The 23465-nt window shown below is 41.6% G+C and overlaps 1 protein-coding gene across 1 annotated transcript in view; it reads left to right on the top strand.

Annotated features, from left to right (window-relative positions):
• Nucleotides 1–9374, top strand: part of PRDM6 (PR/SET domain 6) — a 101793-nt gene extending 92419 nt beyond the window's left edge. Inside the window, exons 6-7 of the mRNA XM_075193032.1 lie at nt 1090–1266; nt 8522–9374. Of these exons, the coding sequence (XP_075049133.1) occupies nt 1090–1266; nt 8522–8636 (292 nt within the window). The 3' untranslated portion in view covers nt 8637–9374. The remainder of the gene's footprint in view (nt 1–1089; nt 1267–8521) is intronic.
• The last annotated feature ends 14091 nt before the right edge of the window (nt 9375–23465 follow it).

The raw sequence follows: 23465 nt of genomic DNA, 5'->3' as shown, positions 1-23465 counted from the left end.
GATGATGACTTATCATAAACCAGGCGCATATGCAGCCGATGTTAAGGCGGACACATCTAGAGATGTTTATGGCTCTGCATATGGGTGGAAATACACTTGTTTTTGGTGCTCTTTTTTAAAGAGTGATTTACTCTCATTTTGTGTTCAACTCTAGATCAGCCCCATTATATATTATATGAAAAAGCTACTAGTAACTTTAACAGATATATACTATTGTTTCTGGAACTTGTTAGAAGTCAAGTGACTTGAGTCACACATTAGTGCCTAGACTGTAAATTTCGTAGAAATATATCTTATTTTTAAACAACTAATGAAATTAATAATATCCAAGGTTCCATCAGGGCTTAGAATCATTTACATGTACTCTGACTTCTTATTCACATAGGCAAACTGAGGGGGGATTTCCCAGTGCCTGGAAATCCCCCTCCAAGCCTGGGGCACTGTATAATTGAGGTGGCTGGACCCTGCCCCCACTTCACACGGCTCTGCTTGAAAAGGGAGAGCTGCGTGTACCTAGCAGTAGTACACACAGCATTTCCCATGTATATTACGGGGATAGGAAGAGTTGGAGAGCAGCCAAGCACTGTCTAAAATTATAGCCACGCCCCCATGCATGCTTGCCACGCCCACTGGCAGCATGGTGTGGAAACCCCCCCTCTGCAAATCCTGCGTTTGCCCCTAATTCAGGCAATGTCTATTTTATGGTGAAGTGTGTGTTTCTTGGAAAAAGCTATACGTTGTGATACTACTAGTGAGGGTAGTCTGAGTTCTTGTATTAACAAATAATACAATACATAAACATGTTACTAAGGAGGATTCCCAGTGTAAGTTACTCAAACTGTATGTTCCAATACCTGTATGTGAGAGACTAAAATGGGCGGCAGGTACCAAAGGCTTCAGTATATTGGTCAGAAGTTGGCTTAATAACAGGATAACTATAATAATTAGAATGTAAAATGTGTCTATTAAACAGATACAAATGAAAAGAAAAATTACATTTATAAGTTGCATTAAATGAACCTTTTTTTATTATGAATTATATGTCAGTTCATGTAGAAACAGCTCAATTGTGTAATCTATCTCTTATAGGCCTTACCAGTGTGGACATTGTTCCCAGTCCTTCTCCCAACCGTCAGAACTAAGAAACCACGTTGTCACCCACTCCAGCGATCGACCCTTCAAATGCGGCTATTGTGGTAGAGCTTTTGCTGGTGCAACCACATTAAACAACCATATCCGGACGCACACAGGGGAAAAACCTTTTAAGTAAGTAAACTGTATAACAGGAATGATAGAAATCATAGCTGAACAGCAGATTTTACCCTGTTCATTTGCCTGTAATGGCCACAACATATGAGCTGCTTGTCACTTAGCTTTGATGATTCCACAGCTACAATATTGGCCATTGGATGATTTACTCTGTCCGTCCCATATGTTTACATGGAAATCATTTGTGAGCACGCTCTGGCCATGCAAGTGACTAGGCGATCGACCTATGGGCCTAAAGAATCAATGGATCCTTCTAGCAAATATAGCATAACGTAAACCTTGGGAAAGTCACTTTTTTCCCTTGAAAGCTTTAAGTTTTTCATTGGAAATATCTACATTGTGTGTAAATGTCTAATGTTAGCACTATATAAAATATATCATTTCTACACTGTTTGTGACCAACGATAACAATGCTGCATGCTACATTTGATAGCGATTAAACAGCTGTTTACTCATCACTTTGTTTTATTGCTCCTAGAACACCTTTATAATCTACTGCAAATGTTCTCAAGTTTGGTCCTTGAAGGACTTTTGCACAAGACATGCTCCATAAGCACACATTGTTAGCTCAGTTAAGCTGGGTACACACTACAGAATTTTCTGCCAACTTTTTATGCCGAACGATTTTTCATCCGATCGATGGACCGATCGCTCGGTCCATGGACTGCATACACACTAGCCTTGTTTTAGACGATAACGGGAAGAGCAGCTGTCCCATTAGCGACTTTTTACAGCCATGTTGTCGAGAGCAATAATTGTAATTTCGTACTCACTATCGTGGATCGGTCGGAAACTTATACACACTACACAACAGAAAGGAGATTGGAACAAAAATATTGTACGGTACGACCAACCAAATGAGGCAACAATCGTCCATTTGGGCAGACTTTCGACCATCGTGTCACTACACAGACTGACCCGACTTTCGAAAGAGCGGTCGTATGTCGGCTGGTTGAGCCGATTATTGGACAAAAACCCTGTAGTGTGTACCCAGCTTTAGACTTAAGCTGGTCACATACAGGAAGATGATCATTTCCAATTTGATCCCATATACACTCAAGCAAAGGACTGGATCACATGGGCCTCAGTCTGTGATGTCAGCCCATGGCTGTTCTCACTAATTACTTTTATTCTTTTATTACATGGGTATTTGTGCGCTTATAAATACATGTACTCCTATCAAACGCGCCTTGATGGTAAAAAAAAAAGAATTCCATTAAATTGGTTGACTCCCAACTATTGAAATCTTCTGAGCCCCTTATAAAATCCAATTCTTTTTGTGGGGAAATCGAGGCTATGCCTCCGCCTGTAAATCAGGGACCACTGCCATAAATGTGCTTCCTGCAGACCTTCAATCTCATTTAAAGTATCTAATTCTGCTAAAGAAAATGTATTATTATTATTATTATTATTATGCTGGTGCAGATTGAGATATAATCATGCGCTCAGCTGACATCTAGCTATGAACACCCTGATCCACTCAGCTCCTCCCACCAGATGATGCAACATTCTGCATCCCCATTAAGTCCTGCAATCTTGGCATGTAGGTCAGTAGCAGTTCTTGTAAAAATTGACGTATATTAGCAAAAAACAGAAGCATGATGTCACCAATAACAACTGCGCTAACGAAAATAACCAGTAGTGATCCCTGCTCAGTTGTAACACTGGTGTCTGAAATACAGGGAGGTAATGTGAGTATTTTTATAATAAAGAAACAAACATAGCAATATGAATAAGTTTGATACAAATGACACATACTTAAAAGGTTCATAGGCAGGGAGGAATTTACCGGGTAGGCAATCACACATTCCTGGGGCACAACTGTTCAGGAGCAGTATCGTGATGGCTTTTAATTACTTTTTACTATTACTTTATTTTTACTTTTATTTTTTGTGCTACTTGGATTATTGGATGAACATGTTGCTTATTTGACACCAACTACGTAGGGACAATTCCACTGCCACATCTCTCAAGACTATAGACAGGGAAGGATAACAACTCAAATCCATGACTGTCACATCAATTATAAGTGATACTGTTCAAACGCCTAAACAGGACATCCAAGGATTGCACATTTTGAGAGGTTAATAGGATATAACAGGTGTTTCTGGGTCTCCAGCAGTCAAAAAGTAAAAGTCTATCTTGACCAATGGGCTTAACATCTTAACATCAGAAGATTCCTAGCTCTGTGTTTACAGATCAGAGGCTGTGATAAATAGTCCCCATTAGGGGTTTGTTGTTAGGAGAAATGGAAAAAGCAATGCTAAAATCCTGGCAGATATGTAATTGATTTCCTCTGACTGCTGTGTAAATAGATTTTAGTAATTAATTGAAGAGGTTCTGAGGTCAGAATAGATTTATTGTAATGTTTAGGTGTTACATATCTGTTACCCTGTTGACTCAATTATTCTTTCCTGTTTCATCATTTTCATGCACTTTGTACTAAATTTGAAATATATATTAATTAATTCAATATTATTAATACCCATCCACAATAACAGTTTGAGCAAATGTGATTGCATGGAAAATAAAATTATTTGTGGGCTAACATGCTGATTTATTGCTTGCAGACCTGCAATTCATGTTAAAATCAATTATTGAAATAAAAGTTTAAGGTTGGAGTTTCTTAGTGTGACTCGTACTATATGATGGCTGAGATGAAGCGTAATAAAGGTTTAGCACACATTGAAATGGAAATTATTGGTGCTGAACACAAACAAAACATTAAGAGATCTCCAGCAGTTGCTCACCCTTGCTGGTCCCTGTAACAATCACTTCTTCCTAGCTGACCACCAGGAGAGGTAAACAGCAGTAGTGGTACTAAAGTGTGTGCTTGGGTGCAAGAATGTGCTCTTGTCACAGAAAATATGTACTGATTGCCGTGTCCAAATACAGCTTATAAACACCAGGTTCTGTGGGCTTGAAATGCGCAGACACACAAAGTGCCCGTGTGCCATCAGACTAAGGCACACTGATTTGGGTGGTAGCAAAAGTTATGATTTTTGCTGTAACCCTACATATAGGAAAATCTGGTTATCCAATGACAAGATTTATTACCCACCCTAATCAAAATAAGTACAATCCAACTGTATTTCGGTGGATCCAGGTGATCGTTTCGATACCACGCAAGTTAATTTTTATTCCAGGGTCTCTCTTTAAAGCAACTAAATTACCCAATGAAATTACAGTGTGTTTGCACCAATAGTCTGAATTAATATATTTTGTTTTGTAGGTACATACCAATGGTCGAAGTGGGGGTATATACAGTGGTACGCTTACTACTGCCTTCATTGTAAAACTATTAAATTCCATTCACTTACATTCCCGTTACATTTTTCATTCCGTCACTTCTATATTTCCACTTCGACCACTGGTAGATATAATAGCAAAGGAAGAATATTAGTGTTCAATATTGTATGCCACACTAATACACATATGTCTCTCAGTTTGTATGGGGGATGATAAGGATATGTTAGTTGCTGTCTCAAAAAGCAGATGGGGTAGAACATGGTGCTACAAGAGGAAAATGTATGTTCATTGGCTGGGATATTATAGAAGTAGAATTGGTTCTGACAAGGAGATTGGGCAAGTCAACATTTTTAATGACAATCAAACTGAAATAAGACTATAAGAGATAAATGATGACAAAAGAAATAGTAAAATACTACAGAGTGTCCTGGTGCTGTATAGATAATGATAATATTATTATTATTATTATTATTATTATTATTAATAATAGTAATAATAATAATAGAGGGGCCATGTTACATTGCATGAGGGATGAAGGTTTAATAAGGACAGTCCCTTATCCATTCCTATGACTGATGAATACACAACAAGAAACTAGTAAATGTTCAGGCTTCAATGTCATAAGCCTCTTATATTCTTTTTATAACTTTATTATGCGATATTAAACATTTATATCAGCATTATATTGCCGTTTTTGGATGGGGAGGGGGCAGACCTGTGTACTGGTGCTTAAATACTAAGAAAGTAGTAAATGCCTCCATTCCAAGTTTGTCACGCAGTAAAAGGTAGTATATTTTGGCACACCAATCCACTAACTAATCAGTTTTCTAATAAACAATCAGCAATACACTAATGTGTCATCAGCACTCCAGGCGCTGGGAGAGGATCATCTGCCCATAGACGTTAATGAATACACCAAAAATCATTAGGCAATCAATACTTCTGAGTTATTTTCATTGAGCTGATAGGTCTGATACATTAAAGCTGACATTTTACATTCGTCAAGATCACAGTGCAGTTTTTTAACAGGAGAACAGGCTGTTAAGAATATTCCCAGAAAGACAATCAAGGAAATACAACTTATTTATAATGATATGCTTAACTGCTTCACGAGCCAGGGTAAATATATAGCCAGAAAGCCAAATTTATATTTTTCTAGGGAATGTTTTCATGCATTTTAAGTACGATATATTTTGTGCCAGTTTGCACACTTAGACAAATTGATGAAGTTAGATTTAAAGTGGATTTGTCACAGACACACAGTGGAGGCAGCCATTTTATGGGTTAAACCTACATTCGACCTATCATTTCAATAGGAACTAGTGGCGTGGCTGAGGCGTGAGGCACAAAGTGAATTATTCCTCAGTTATGTCACTAGTTCCTAGTTTCCAACTGTATTGATAGGCTGAATATTAGGTTCAATGCCCCAAATGGCTGAATTCACTGTATGTCCGCTTTAAGCTCATTTTGAAAAAATGAAGGGGTTATAAACTGAACATGGAGCCAGTAACTTTGGAGTTTGGCTGTAAAGTGATGGAGATTTTCATCCTTTTTTTTTTTTTTTTTTTTTTTTTTATCTACAATGAGGTAAAAAGTTTCTCTTCACTCCCATATACTTAAGAAATCACAATCTCGTCTAATCCTAGAAATAATAGTTGTTCTGCCAATTTACTGCCACTGACAAGCTAGGGCCAGGTTGTACTGACCTACAGCACATTGTAAGCCTTAGCCTTCTTCATTGGAAATATGAGGAGATATTTTAAGAACACATAAAGTACTTACATTTCCTCAGAACGATATTATACTTGTAGTCTGGAGTCAGCCGACTTTTTAGTTCTATGGTAATCACTGACAGCTTCTTCAAGCTCACCCACACACTAGAAGGGAAACTCTCTTTTAAAGTAACGTCTGCACTTATGTTTGAAATTTTATTTTAAAGTGAATGAAAAGTGCAAAAGCGTGGCCCTGCTATTTTGTGAAATGACACATTTATTTTTGCAACAATGAAGAAGTACGTGGATTTGTGGGTTAAGATAGCGACATCTACCTCAAGGTTAAAATTTTGCATGTTCAAACTGGTGGAGCTGTGAGAATCAGGGTATTCCTAGCTAAGTGTAGCATTTAACACCACATAGAAAAGTGAATATTCATTAAGGAGAGTAAGGCAAAAAAAAATAGTAAGTTTTCTCCTGGACATAAAACCATGTTATAATGCAAGGGGTGCGAATTAGTTTATTATTTTGCACATAAGTTAAATACTGGCTGTTTTTTCATGTGGCACACAAATACTTGAAAGCTTTATTTTTACACTGAAATTTAAAGTTGATCTAGGACATACCCTACCCAAGTATAAATCTGTCCCCACATTTTAAATTTAGCTCCCCTGCAATGCAACATGGTTTTGCCCAGGTGGAAAGTTACTAATTTTTTTGCTTTCCTTTTCTTAATGAATCAGGCCCTTAGTGTTTAAAGAAAAGTGGGAATGTGCAGTTCAGTTTTTAGAATCTAATAGTATTCAGTGGAAATGCCCATTTGACAAAAACAGTAGAACCCACGGTACTCTCACATCTGGGAGTATCTGTGTTCCTATTGATTATATGATGAATGTTAAGTAAAGTGAATGATTGTAAACAAACTAATTTTAATAAACTTTTAGCCACAATAATTATTTATCACTAAGGATAATTTCCTGATTTTATTGGAATTAACTACTACAAATTTGAGCACCAGAGCCACGGTAGGTGCAGGCAATACCGAATACAAACACATTTGGTTACAATCCAGAACCCAGCATGGCATTGGTTCATTTAAAACAGTGTTGTCCAAATTTAAATTTGTTGATAGCCATACATGCTTAACATTCGTCCCATTCCAAAAAAAAGATTTCAAATATAAAATAATATTATTACTATTACTTGGCTGGCTCTTCTGTGGGGCATTCGCTCTGAATCTGCGTGTGGAGTCCACCCCTGTACAGGCCACTCAGTTCTGCAGGATAGGACAGGGTAATTGCATGTTTTAATTGGAGGCACTGCGGATGATGTCAGCAGCTCCGCACAAGAGAGCTGCTAGACTGCCTTATGCCAGTCAGCCTACAGAACAAGACATTTTATTATACATTGCTTGTATTTAGGGTAGGGCTCTGCAGGACATTGCTTATATATATTTTTTTTTTTCTGACAGCCCAGCAGATCAGTCTCTTTCGTAGAACAACGCATGAGACTGTTCTGTTGGAGTGCCGCTTCGCCAGCTATGTCTAGGTATGAACCTGCTGGGCACTGCTGATTTAAAATGCATGCACTATGCTGATTGTATACTGAAGGTCACATAGGTCACAAATGTAAAACAAGCACAAGTCTCACTTATAAAATGCTCATTCAATTAAATAATGATGATGCTGAATTTCTCAATCTTTCAAGTATGATACATATATGTGTCCTTTAAATCCTTGAAATAAAAGTTGTCTTCTTTTATATATGTATCATTATATATATATATATATATATATATATATATATATATATATATATATACACATATATATTTTCTGCTCACGTCTCACCTTACCGCTCTCCAGGACCTCAGATATTGAATTCCAGATTTTAAATTAGCAGTAGGTGAAATTCTATTTGTCATCAATTTCATTCTAGAGGTTACAGAGCAGAAAACCGCAGACAAGCTGCTTCTTTGATGGCTCTCTCCTAAAAATCTCTTTTTGTTCTTTATCTATTTGATGTGACAGTGATCAGTGCAGGGACAAGACAGGCCTCTCTGGAGAAATCACCTTCCCCCTTCCTATTGACAGATTTCTGTGATCTGAATCAGATGGGCCATGCCCTATCATAGTCACCAAGGCACTGCTAGTGGCCACCAATTAAACCTTTTGGGATGGCGAAACCTGAAGCCACTTTTGAGTGTCTGTTCCTATTAAGCACAGTGAGAAAACTTCTGACACCCAAAACAGAGGATCCATGGTCTTAATTTTTTTTCTTGCCTTCACTAGGTGTGAGAGGTGCGATAGGAGCTTCACACAAGCCACACAGCTGAGTCGACATCAGAGGATGCCCAACGAGTGCAAGCCGATAACAGAGAGCACGGAATCAATTGAAGTGGATTAACTGATTGACTGGTTGGAATTAAACTGCAAGGAAAGTCATGATTAAATGTCACGGACACTTAAGCAAAACCAAAGATTTCCTCTGAACAACTTTCAATCAGGCCCAGAAAACCAAAAGCAGTAATAAAATAAGTAAGATGTTAAGAGATATTGATCTTAGCATGGACGAGAGACCAAGAAAGACATTATTTATTTATGAGTGGGGAATGAATTATATTTCAAAGGACAAGGGGACTTCATCTTTTCAGTCCTACCGTCTATATATAGCTTTATTTCTGAATACCTTTTGTAAAGAAAAATGTTATTTAATACCAAAGTGACGGCTCAGTTAAGTTTTCCTACCGATGGCCGCATACATGACTGTGAATGCACATGGACATGTTTAGAAACACACCTTTTTTGTAGCATGATGCCATTCCTCGAAACAGAGTGGCCAAGACAGTATTACTTGAGAATATGACAAGGATATCACAGAAACAAGGGATTTGGAGGACCAAAGGAAACTCCATTTTTTTCTCCAGTTATCAAAGTGATTGTTGATGATCTATGTGTCCAGATATTGTGACGGGAGCCATGTCTGTGTCATTCAAAATCATTTTCCGACCAAAGAGGACATTTCACACACCCATTATCTACTGACTCTACTTACAGACCATACTTTGTGCACTTTTCATGTTAAAGGTTTCATAGACATTGTTTATGATATGTGGGATAGTTTGGGGGAAGTAACATGTTGCAATATTCCAAATAAATATATATATATATATGTTGTGACTGCGTGAGGGGAACAGATGACATCTCCTGGGGTAGATAGTAGTGAACAGCAGCAATGAAATCCAGTATTCTCGGTAAAACTGTCTTCAGCCAGTTGTATTAAGCATTTTCAAACAAACAAAACATAAATAAAAGGCCTTCCCTGTCCATCAATAGCTAAACATTCACCAACGCCCTCGCTCAAGGCATCCAGCTTCCTCCCCAGGTCTGAGAGACTGCATATCCAGCCTGACTGCTTTTTAATGCACAAGTGCAGTTTGAATGAGTCTACAGCTGGCGGCCTAGAAGACTCAGAATGGCCTAATGAATGGAGCCCGCCCTACTCTCTCCACCCATAAACCCCAGGACCCTTCTCTGGCTTTTCCACAAGCTTATTTCCTATAGCAGTCTATAGCAGTCTATAGCTACAACAAACACACATTTACCTGGGGTTTCAATGTAGACAAGGCCAAAAGCCTTGGAAATATACCTCTCACATTCAACACCAATCCAGTGACTCTGTCACAATGTATCTATATATATCGTGTTCCTGCTTTAGATTGTTAATAAAGAAAGGTTTGGGGTAAAAGCTGGAACAGTTTGGAACAAGCCAGAATGCATGAAAATCAGCACACATTCATTTTCAATTGCAGGTGTTTTGGCAATGGTTAAAATTAAGGTCACTATACCAAGTTGGCAGTATGGTCTGAAGAGTTACATATACAACTTAACTGTATTCTTATCTTCTGTTCTGTCATCATGAGTATATTTCAAAGTTTGTCATGCAGCTACAATATAAATTTTTTCCTAATTCACAGTAGCCTTCAATACCATGTACTTCCGTCATCTTCACATTAAACAAGTAAACATATGCCCACTCCCTGTGCTCTTTTCACTTAGGTCAGAAGAATTAGGAACTGTCCTACAAAACTGCCTGCTTTCTCCAACTATATGCTGAGCTCATTATACACAGGATGCACCTACATATAATGACTGTCCTACAAAACTGCCTGCTTTCTCCAACTATATGCTGAGATCATTATACCCAGGGAGCACCTACATATAATGACTGTCCTACAAAACTGCCTGCTTTCTCCAACTATATGCTGAGATCATTATACCCAGGGAGCACCTACATATAATGACTGTCCTACAAAACTGCCTGCTTTCTCCAACTATATGCTGAGCTCATTATACCCAGAAAGGACCTACATATAATGACTGTCCTACAAAACTTCCTGTTTCTCCAACTATATGCTGAGCTCATTATACCCAGGGAGCACCTACATATAATGACTGTCCTACAAATCTGGCTGCTTTCTCCAACTATATGCTGAGCTCATTATACATTGGGCGCATCTTCATATAATGACTGTCCTACAAAACTGGCTGCTTTCTCCAACTATATGTTGAACTCATGATACCCAGGACGCACCAACATATAATGACTTTCCTACAAAACTGCCTGCTTTCTCCAACTATATGCTGAGATCATTATACCCAGGGTGCATCTACATATAATGACTGTCCTATAAAACTTCCTGTTTCTCCAACTATATGCTGAGCTTATTATACCCAGGGAGCACCTACATATAATAACTGTCCTACAAAACTGCCTGCTTTCTCCAACTATATGCTGAGATCATTATACCCAGGGTGCATCTACATATAATGACTATCCTACAAAACTGGCTGCTTTCTCCAACTATATGCTGAGCTCATTATACCCAGGGTGCACCTACATATAATGACTGTCCTACAAAACTGCCTGCTTTCTCCAACTATATGCTGAGATCATTATACCCAGGGTGCACCTACATATAATGACTTTCCTACAAAACTGCCAGCTTTCTCCAACTATATGCTGAGATCATTATACCCAGGGTGCACCAACATATAATGACTTTCCTACAAAACTGCCAGCTTTCTCCAACTATATGCTGAGATCATTATACACAGGGAGCACCTACAAATAATGACTTTCCTACAAAACTGCCTGCTTTCTCCAACTATATGCTGAGCTCATTATACACAGGATGCACCTACATATAATGACTATCCTACAAAACTGCCTGCTTTCTCCAACTATATGCTGAGCTCATTATACACAGGGTGTATCTACATATAATGACTGTCCTACAAAACTGCCTGCTTTCTCCAACTATATGCTGAGCTCATTATACACAGGGTGTATCTACATATAATGACTGTCCTACAAAACTGCCTGCTTTCTCCAACTATATGGTGCGCTCATTATACCCAGTATGCACCAACATATAATGACTATCCTACAAAACTGCCTGCTTTCTCCAACTTTGTGTTGAACTCATTATACCCAGGTTGCACCTACATATAATGACTATCCTACAATACTGTCTGCTTTCTCCAATTGTGTGCTGAGCTCATTATACCCAAGGAGCACCTACATATAATTATGGTAAGAAAGCATAAACACTAACAATAGAGGACTTGCTAAAGATGATCTGAAAGAGCTCTGCCATTTAGCTAGAAAATCTCCTTCTGCTGGAAGCACTAGAACTAAGGCTATATCACATTACTGATTATAAACCCTTTTCTGAGCTCTGACTGAGTGCTCTATATGCTATATATGAGGTGTATGAATGCTTCAGCTATGACTTGCATCTGCAAAATGTGTTCAAAGACACTTTTGTACAGGATTGTCCATCCCAGGATTCTTTGCAATATATAAGCAGCCCTTAGGCATACTTGCCAACTCTCCCGGAATGTCCGGGAGACTCCCGCATTTTGCGAGAGTCTCACGGACTCCCGGGCGAGTGTGGCAATCTCCCGCATCTGGATTATTCTGCCCACTTCCTAGTGAAGTGGGCAGAATTAAGTTCCAAAGCCGCGATTCCCGGTGACGTGCATTTTGGAGCCCCGCCCCCGTTACGCCCACCTCCTCCGCAGGCTCCCGGATTTCAAGATGAGAAAGTTGGTAAGTATGCCCTTAGGATAACTGACATTGTGTAGGTCAAATGAGTGGTAACCCATGTATACTTATTTATATCAAACATGGTGTAAGGAAGTAAAAATATATAAAATATATAATCCATATTTATATATGGCCAATATATTCAGCTGTTGGATTCATTTCTTCAGACACTTCAGTCCCTGCCCAATTCTTACTGTCTTGTTTCCCTGACACAAGTCACAAATCCCTGGGACAATTTTAATCGGGAAGTCACTGAACATACCAAAATGTCTATGGACCATGGCTGGTATTTTGTTCTGTTGCTTGTTTGGCGCTACAGATTCTGTGGTTACATATAAATATAGGATGCTGATAATGATGATCCAAGCGCACATTATTACATGTAAATAGTGGCATTTTAGTAAACCTTGCACCCCAGTGAATGCAGGAGGGGTCACCTAGAGAGTAAGTTAGGTGTTTGTGAAACGTAACACAAGCTGGTTGCTATGGTGATAACCCAGCGCAGTCTGTGAGACGCTGAGTGAGAAGAAGGAGGGGCTATCAGCAAGGGGGAGAGAGACCCAGGGAGAGGTAGAGATAGAGAACAGGACCTGCAGAGAAGAGATGTGATTTAGTGGCTGGGGACTTGGGAGAGTGAGGAGGAAGCTCCCAGGCTGCCCTGGGATTGCCTGGGAGTGTGAGCGCAGTGACTGTGCAAGGTCAAGTACTGTGTGCTTGAATAGGGGGAGAGTCCCCAGAGCAGAAACCCCTGGAGAGAAGGGGGGATTGCTGCAAGTGGCAGCATGCATACACTATGGGATGTAGGAGCTGCATATGTGTTTCACTTGAGCTACACTTGATTCTGGCTGAACTATGAGTAGCTGTAGAACTATTGTGACCAGGAGAACCTAGTATGTACTGTGATAAAACCAGCACTGTGGCTGCATATACAGAGGGGAGGAGTCCCTAACCCAGTGAGGCGGGAATACCCCATATCACTAAACAGAACCCCAAGAGAGAGAGGGGAACATTTTGCATGGTAGAGACCCCGGAGTGAGGGTTACTATAAGAGGCATGGTAGCTAAAGTGTCAGAGCCAGGGGCTGTGTGTTCACATAGTAAAGTGTCAGAGCCCAAAGGAGAAATCATCCCCGCAGAGGAGGGGTGAGCTGCAGTTGAGAGTTACACAGCGTGTGTCAGAACTGCATTGAGAAGTTGCCTGCCTGTTAGCATTCATGTGAATAATCCTGCAGAGAAGGGGTGAACTGCAGTGAAGTATGGAGCAATGTACTATAGGAGACGTGTGAACTATGTTATAATTACATCTAGATAACATTAAGAACTGTGCAGGAGGAGTAAGGAGAGATACTTGCAACCATATTCGTATTGCTCATTAAGATCTGTGCTGGAGAGAGTAAGGAGCTGTGTATATATTTCTTTATTGCTGCAGCCATTATGATTATCGTGCTGGAGGAAGAGGAGTGTAAATAAAGAGTTCAGTTTGTGATAGAGATGGTCTGGAGCCCAAATTATTTTGACTTTTATTACACTGCACCACAGTGACATTACCCGTGTCCCACTACTTCCAAAGAAACACCTGCATGTGCAGGGACCCACTGGTCATCTACACCCATGCCCCTCAGCTAGCCAGGGCTTCGCACCCCACACCACAGTGGGGGTTACATACCAATACCTTTATTTCAGATGCAAGTTAATTTTTGCCAAAATATATAATGTTTTACTTTTTACCTATGTTTTGGTTTTCACTTTTCATCTTTCATGGAACTGACTTCTATAAGAACACTTGTCAGATAACACTAAATAGAAGCGCCACACAGGATTAGCTCGCCAAGAGAAAAGAAATCTACTCTTGCAGAGACCAAAGAGAGTTGTTTTATGGCTGCAGCACTCCCTTAATATAACTCAAACCCAATCATAACACATACTCCATGTTCAGATGTAGACTTGGACATACACAAATAACTACACCACAGCTTATCTCCATTCCCTCTACTTACACTGCTTTAATTCTATCATCGACAGTGATAGTGGGTTTTCCTATAGTCATTTGGGCAACCACACTTAGGTGTCTATTTATCATTGGTGGATTGTGGGCATTAGTGAGTATGATTTTGTATTGCTGCAAACCGCAGATATACAAAATGTACTTCTGCAGACATTTACCATGCCTGGGCTTATTGGCGAGAACTAGTGGCACCCCCAGCCTAAAATAATTAAAAACTTTTTCACCGGAAACTTAATGCTGCAAGTGAAAGGAAGATCTGACACCTCTTTGGCTACTGCGCATGCACATAGCGATGGGATCGGCGACGGATCCACAGAGACTACTCCTGAGTTGATGGAGGGCTATGGACACTGATATGGGGCAGCACAGTGGACTAGTGGTTAGCGCTTCTGCCTTACAGCACTGGGGTCATGAGTTCAGTTCTGAAACATGGCCTTATCTGTGAGGATTTTGTATGTTCTCCCTGTATTTGCATGGGTTTCCTCCAGGTGCTCCAGTTTCCTCCCACACTCCAAAAAACATATTGGTAGGTTAATTGGCTGCTAACAAATTGACCCTAGTCTGTCTATCTGTGTGTGTGTGTTAGGGAATTTAGACTGTAAGCCCCAATGGGAATGGGACAGATGTGAGTGAGTTCTCTGTTCAGCGCTGCGGAATTAGTGGCGCTATATAAATAAATGGTGATAATAATAATAATGCCATCTTGAGATGGCATTCCTTTTTTAAGGCTGTTTTGCTTGTTAAATTGGGTAACATTGGAGTCTCATAGAAGTCTATGCAGTGACCAGTGTTAAACAGGTTAAGGCAATAAAAATCTAAAATTTCTCTCGCTTTTACCCCTTGTTAAATTGAAATAAGACCTATAACTGTTTTCTCCAGATTTTTGGCTCATCATATCTTAATAAATAAACAACTTCGTGTTACAGTGCCCCCTCCAATTTAACAAAAGGAAGGTGCTTTTACTTATACTAAACTAATCATGGTGGAAATGTGGAGAACGGCTTCCTATTTGCCTCTTTGTGGTTCTTCCTTGTAATCCCCAACAATGTCAGATGTCCTAGCAATCACCTATGCAAAATCGGTGCTACGGGAGAAACTAGGCACAATGACATCCCAAGATAGGAAGACATTACTTTGCTGTACCTCAACATTTTTCAGTTCGGAAATTTGTTACAAATGAACAACATGGGATTTGGGGAAGACATCCAGGAGGTATGGAAGTTTATAGGGGAATTTTGTTCTGGAGGGAGTATATTTGGAGGGAATTTTTTGGTATTATCTTGCAAAAGTATCCAATAAAAATAATTCATACAAGCACAGCAGAGCATACTAACTTAGCTATGTATAGCATACTGTTATGTGCGTATTGTCGCTAACCAATAACGATTGTCGAACCTCGATTTGTGTTTCCAACGCACAAAGATTTATTCGCAATAAGTAGAATAATATGCTCAAGCGAAGTAATAGTAAATACAGCCGTTACTTATCGCAGGCGCTCTGGATCCATTGCAGTCATTCAATCCTGAAGTCTGGGTACAAGATGTCTGCACACTGGATCACAAGCTGCTGCTTATATACACAATCAAATACAGTAATACAATGAAGATGGTATAGCTTGCATCTATTGGTCCAGGTCTCAGGAATGTCCAGGGGTTGTCAATCATTGGCTGGTTCATCCTAAGGAATCCAAAGGAGGGGGTCATCTCTGCAGGGGGTATGCTCTGCTCTTCCCGCCAAGATTCCTTAGTTTTAAGTAGTTCATAATTCCCTATCATTCATAACTTGTGTATGCACTCTGCGATTCCCTCGCAGAGTAAACCAAACAGTAGGATATGTAACAAGGTTCATTATGATACCACTCATTATGTTATTCCTTCAACCCGTTCCGTGTATTTCACTAATATGCATGTAACTCTTATATAACATATAAATACTACTATATTTCGACATAACTGACTATGTGTTGCAACTACCATTAATGTGTACTATTTTATAAGTATGCGTGTTTGTGAGAATATATGGTAAAAGACCAATTACTGTTGCTGCCACGTGTAGTGGATGCGTACGCCCTTTCACGCCGCAGCGTGCCCTGGTACGTCGTAGCGTACCGTACGCATCTATTCAGACAAAGACAACCAAGTTCGCTAGACTTTAATTGAAATGACTTTATCCAATTTGCTGACTTCGACAATACTTTGGAAAAAATAACATAATATTTACATGATAGATTGAAAAAGGATATATCTAGTACATGCTTCATAGTGCTGAGCACAGAAATGGGAAAAGGGTAATACTTAACTTGCATGGTATGACAGAATGTGTACTTACAGTGCCAAGCTTAGTATGCTTCAGGATATGGTGACGAAGCGTATACACACTGTGAGCAAAAATGAAATTCTATATATATATATTTTCAAAAAGATGAAAAATGGTATTTAAAATTCTCAACAAGATACAATATGGCAAGGAATATGCATGGAAAAAAAATAAAAATAAATAGTAATAAGAGCACACAATAATAATGTGATCTAGGTGACTTTGACCATGGAATGATTGTTGCTGCCAGATTGGGTGGTTTGAGTATCTCAGAATCTGATGATCTCTAGAGTTTACAAGGAATTGTGCACAAAATAAAAAACATACAGGGGCCGATTCATTAAAGCATGCAAAACAACCTATTGTGCGTTTTTTTTAAAATTGGGCATACGGATGTCCATATTCAACAAGGAGCGATAAAATATACTTCTGTTATGGATCTTGGGGCGCTCTGCTCTAACAAACAATACACTGTAGGATACGTCCAATTCATATGTGGAATATAAAGTTCCAGAAGCACAGAAAAAAAATACAAATTCCGTTAATGTCCACTGTTAATAATAGTCATAAATGACAAAACCTAAAAAAAATTGATCTGTTTTTTAGTTTTTCTCTCTCCATAAAATACCTTTATTTAGATGTTTTGAATGTTTACTGTACATAAAATGCATTGTTACAATTGCTCCTGATTGTAAACACATGTTCTAGCATGTATACACATCCATCATCACTATCACTCGGCACTTACACCAGACCTGTAGCTGGTGGTGAGGAGGGAACCGGGGCCCACAACTCACTAGTTCCCCGTGCAGTGGGCTCCATTATCTCCATGGGCCCTGTTGCACCACAACAGTTGCATCAATGGTAGTGATATGTCAGAAAAACATGTAAATTGTGATGCCCGAAGCTTGAATCGGATGCTACTGCGTCTGCTTGAGCTTGGCACACCCATACTGTATATTGCCTATGTGCATACAATCTGTCCCCTCCCTGTTCCGCACATAAAGTTGTGGTGTCTAGAAAGGGTCCATTGTGCTTGAAGATGAATTGGATGTGTATACGCAGAGTGATTTTACGCAGAAAACGGCATGTATAGGCATTTATGTGCCTTAATGAATCATGCCCCCAATGAGCAGCAGTTCTGTGAATGAAAACACCTTGTTACTTAAAGGCTGGTTCAAGTTGACAGTAAGGTGACAGTAACTCAAATAACCATGTGTTACAACAGTGCAGAAGAGCATCTCTGAGGACACAGCATGTTGAACCTTGAAGTGGATGAGCTACAATAGCAGAAGACCACACTGGGTTCCATTCCTGTCAGCTAAGAACAGTTAACAGAGGCCTCAGTGGGCACAGGCTCACCAAAACTGGATAGTTGAAGTTTGGAAAAAATAGTCTGGTATGATGAATCTTGATTCCAGCTGCAACATGCAGATAGTAGAATCAGAATTTGGTGTAAACAACATGAATCCATGAATTCATGCAACCTTGTGTCATCAGTGCTGACTGGGGTTGGTCTAATGGTGTGGGGAATGTGTTATGTCCCTTAATAGCAATTGAGCATTGTTTAAATGCCACGGCCTGAGTATTGTTGTGGACCATGTGTGTCCCTTTATGGCCACAATCTACCAATCTTCTAATGGCTTCTTCCAGTAGGTTAACGTGCCAATGTGTATATTTGTTTACACATATGTACAGTGCATTTGGAAGATGCTGACCAGCTCCCTCGTTAGATGTGAGTTAATATTTCAAATAAAATTCCTTCTAATCCTGGGTGTAAACTATGCAAATAGATGTCCAAAGCAAAAGCCAAAATGAAGGATAGCTACTGATTTACCTATTAATATGAAAGGAGCAGTTGCTGGACCTATTGAAGAGGATTAATGGCCTGGTCTTGTTTATATTAAAAGTTAAGGAAATCCACTGTGCATCCTAAAGGGTAGAAGACTCTGGAGCCTTCTGCATAATGAAAGTGAAACACTTTGCCCTCCAATGGCCCTAACTATGGTCAACCAGGTGGGGAAATCCAAATAGCCAACACTGTGGACTTGGGTTATGCCTGGAAGGATCCCCAACCTGGTTACCATATTAATTGATTGTGCCAATAAAGAGATAAAGTGTACAGCCCCCCTCCTCTGGAACGACCTCCCTCGTTCCATCCGTCTCTCTCCTACTCTGTGCTCCTTCAAACGTGCACTCAAAACTCACCTCTTCCTCAAAGCCTACCAACCATCCACTTAACCCCCAGCTTCTCCCTTCAGCTCATCCTCCCTTCTCTCCCCTTGCCTCAACTGGCTCCTCTTGTGCCTGGTCTGTTTACCCTCCCTTAGGATGTAAGCTCGTATGAGCAGGGCCCCCTCCCCTCCTGTCTCCATACCTGTTCTTCTGCGCCCTCTTTACTGCATATGACTGCCCGGAGTTTCTGAAGTATTGGTACTTTTAGTTCATTGTTCTGTATGGTTTCACCCTGTATAGTCTACTGTTAGTCAGGGCCGGACTGGCCATCTGGCACTTCTGGCAAATGCCAGAAGGGCCGATGGCTATATGGGCCGGCCCGACTCCCCCTGTCTTCTTGGTGGCTGGAGGAACCAGCCACCTCTGCTGCGCGCTCCCCAGCTCCCTCCCCCGTTATGCTGTGCAGCCAGTTACACTGGTGAGTTTCCTGTCTTTTTTAATTTTTTTTTTTTTTTTTACTGAAGACGGGGGGGGTGCCGCGATTCTCGGGGGGGGGGGGGGGTCGCGGGGGTGCCGCGATTTTCGGGGGGGGTGCCCGCGATTTTCTGGGGGGGGGGGGTCGCGGGGGTGCCCGCGATTTTCAGGGGGGGGGTCGCGGGGGTGCCGCGATTTTCGGGCGGGGGTGCCCGCGATTTTCAGGTGGTGAGAGCCAGGGAGTGCTGGGAAAGGGGGTGAGAGCCAGGGAGTGCTGGGAAAGGGGGTGAGAGCCAGGGGGTGCTGGGAAAGGGGGTGAGAGCTAGGGGGTGCTTGGAGAGGGGGTGAGAGAGCCGGAGGGGGTGCTGGGAAAGGGGATGAGAGCCAGGGGGTGCTGGGAGAGGGGGTGAGAGAGCCGAAGGGGGTGCTGGGAAAGGAGGTGAGAGAGCCGAAGGGGGTGCTGGGAAAGGGGGTGAGAGAGCCGAAGGGGGTGCTGGGAAAGGGGGTGAGAGCCAGGGGGTGCTGGGAGAGGGGGTGAGAGAGCCGAAGGGGGTGCTGGGAAAGGGGGTGAGAGAGCGGAAGGGGGTGCTGGGAAAGGGGTTGAGAGCCAGGGGGTGCTGGGAGAGGGGGTGAGAGAGCCGAAGGGGGTGCTGGGAGAGGGGGTGAGAGAGCCGAAGGGGGTGCTGGGAAAGGGGGTGAGAGAGCGGAAGGGGGTGCTGGGAAAGGGGGTGAGAGAGCGGAAGGGGGTGCTGGGAAAGGGGTTGAGAGCCAGGGGGTGCTGGGAGAGGGGGTGAGAGAGCCGAAGGGGGTGCTGGGAGAGGGGGTGAGAGAGCCGAAGGGGGTGCTGGGAGAGGGGGTGAGAGAGCCGAAGGGGGTGCTGGGAGAGGGGGTGAGAGAGCGGAAGGGGGTGCTGGGAAAGGGGGTGCTGGGAGAGGGGGTGAGAGAGCCAGGGGGTGCTGGGAGAGGGGGTGTGAGAGCCGAAGGGGGTGAGAGAGCGGAAGGGGGTGCTGGGAAAGGGGGTGAGAGAGCTGAAGGGGGTGCTGGGAGAGGGGGTGAGAGAGCCGAAGGGGGTGCTGGGAGAGGGGGTGAGAGAGCCGAAGGGGGTGCTGGGAGAGGGGGTGAGAGAGCCAGGGGGTGCTGGGAGAGGGGGTGAGAGCGGAAGGGGGTGAGAGAGCGGAAGGGGGTGCTGGGAGAGGGGGTGAGAGAGCCAGGGGGTGCTGGGAGAGGGGGTGTGAGAGCCGAAGGGGGTGTGAGAGCCGAAGGGGGTGAGAGAGCGGAAGGGGGTGCTGGGAAAGGGGGTGAGAGAGCTGAAGGGGGTGCTGGGAGAGGGGGTGAGAGAGCTGAAGGGGGTGCTGGGAAAAAGGCTGAGAGCCAGGGGGTGCTGGGAGAGGGGGTGAGAGAGCCGAAGGGGTGCTGGGAAAGGAGGTGAGAGAGCCAGGGTGGTAGGGGGTGCAGGAAGAGGAGTGAGAGAGCCGGGGGGTAGAGGGTGCAGGAAGACGTGTGAGAGAGCCAGGGGAGTAGGTGGTACAGGAAGATGTGTGAGAGCCAGCGGAGAAGATGGTGCAGGGGGTTAAGTGAGAGGGACAAAGGAGAAGATGGTGCAGGGGCATAGGTAAAAGAAAGTGTAAAGAGAGAGACATCTTAAGAATGGGAATGTCAGGGATGCAGCCATCATAAAACACAAGTAGTAATGAAGAATGGAAATGCACAGAGGGGACAAGTGTTAAAAAAAAAAAAAATCAAGCCTTCATACTCCATTCACTTATATTTCCTATACCCCCACTCCTAAATTTCTGCTTCGACCACTGCCCTCTATTCCTGCTCCCGACTGCCTGTGTGAGCTGACAGCTGCTGATCCCTCCTCGCCCAGCGCGCCCACTAGGAGAACAGAACACAGGATGCCATAATCAGGTAAGTTCATATATTTTCTCGTGTGCAATATGTTTTTAACCATCCTTTCTTGAACTGGGGACACTACAGCGTATCCAATAATGTTTAACACTATGTATTGCTCATTATTGCGCTCTAATGTTTTTTGCATATTTATCTGTACAGAGATTTTTAATTAAGAGGAAAAAACATTGCTTGTCATAAATTTTATCTGTAATTGTGTCAATATATCTATTTTTGTTTGCATTGTAAATGATGTATTAAGCTGCTCTTGGGACTCACACTCAGTATCTGATATGCTGTAGCAATTTTTATTTGTGAATGAGTTTTTATCTGAGCTTTACTAATGATTTGGGGGCACTACTATGCCATAATATGATTTGTGGGCACTTCTGCATGACCAAATATGAATTGAGGGTAATACCTTGTGGCATAATATGACCTTGGGGCACTACGATGTGGCATAATATGAACTGGGCACACTACGGTGTGGCATTATATGAACTTCTGCCAAAGGCAAGTCTTTCATTGTTGAATATGATGGGAGCCCAAAGAAGTTGCTGTATCGGGGCCCAAAATTCCTCTTGTCAGCCCTGCCTGTGAGTCAAGGGGGTAGACGCCTCCAGGTAAATAATCTAAATGTTTCCTATCTAATCAAACTGATGGATCACATCCAATTATTTCTCACCCACCTCCTCTATCCTCCTTAATTTATATACTGTGTTATGTAAAATGAATAGAAAAGACGCATATCCAATTACTGTAGTAAAACAAAAATATTTTTCTCTGTCATTTTGCTGTAGATGGAAATACTTTTAATGCGGCCGTGTGGATTCAACTGATCATTCAATAGTTATGTTTTTTTTAGATATATGTTAGTTTTATTTCATGTGGAATGATTCATGAAAATTCTGCCATTACTATTTAATTGAGGGAAAAGGGTACCTGTTACCTATGTGTGTAAGTACTCTGTTCGTTGTTGCTATTTTGTGGGAGATTTGAAAAAAGCAAAACATTGTTTCCTACAGTGGCGTCTGTATAATTGGTGGTATTGCTGTAGTATGGGGGGGTGTGCTGATGGCAGTGTTGTAGTGTGTTTGGTGCTAGTATTGCTAATAAGTAGGAGAGGGTATTGCTATAATGTGGGGGTGATGCCGGTTGCTGTAATGTGGGGGGTGATGCCGGTTGCTGTAATGTGGGGAGTGATGCCGGTTGATGTAATGTGGGGGGTGATGCCAGTTGCTGTAATGTGGGGGTAATGCTGGACGCTGTAATGTGGGGGGTGATGCTGGTTGCTGTAATGTGGGGGGTGATGCCGGTTGCTGTAATGTGTGGGGTGATGCCGGTTGCTGTAATGTGGGGATGATTGATGTAGTATGAGTGTGTGTGTGGGGTTATTTATTGCTGTAATTTGGGTACTAATAATGTATTGTCATGGTGTTTATTGATGTAATTGGGGTGCTAATAATGTAATGTTGAGGGTCATTAGGAGAAATAAATACCCCCCCCCCACACACACACTCATACTACATCATGTTGTACTGCGCCAGCATCAGTGTGCAACAATATAGTGCATGGAGCCCACAACACGTGGGCCTGTGTGCTTTAAATGCCAGGGCTGATTTTTAGTCCCAGTCCGGCCCTGCTGTTAGTACTGTGTGCGGCGCTGCGGATACCCTGTGGCGCCTAACATATAAATGATAATAATAATAATAATAATAATACTGAAATATATCAGTACCCAGCTGATAATATGTAATGTGCTCAATAAAGTCAGAACTGAACCAACTGTGTGAACATCTTGTTTAAGAACTATCTGTAATTCAACCCCCTATAGCCTGTTAACCCTGCCCAACAGTAGTATACATTACTGGCCTGAGGTATCACCTGAATACTATGCTTTCATTTACCTCCTTACAGTATCTTTGTTAAGCAAGAGAGCAAAAACACACATTTTGGTAGATCTATTCCAGTGTTTTTAATTGATTGATGTGGGCTAATGATTTTGACCCAGAATTGCCTTTATGTCTTTGTGCCTTTGAATGTGAGAAGACTATCTGCCCATTTTTCTTTAATGACTATATTAGACACTCAATCACTTCTGTATTTCTAACATTCTATTCATACTGTATTGTATTTTTATAGTTTATTGCAGTGAGATGGGCATATATTAGTTTTGTATTTTAATTTATTTTTCTAGACACAAGGCATTCTATTGCATTTAGTTATGATAAAAAAAACTATTTTTACATTGATGAAGCTCAT

Source organism: Mixophyes fleayi, chromosome 1, assembly GCF_038048845.1.
Source record: "Mixophyes fleayi isolate aMixFle1 chromosome 1, aMixFle1.hap1, whole genome shotgun sequence".
Taxonomy (NCBI): Eukaryota; Metazoa; Chordata; class Amphibia; order Anura; family Limnodynastidae; genus Mixophyes; species Mixophyes fleayi.
This window is presented reverse-complemented; position numbering and strand designations above follow the sequence as displayed.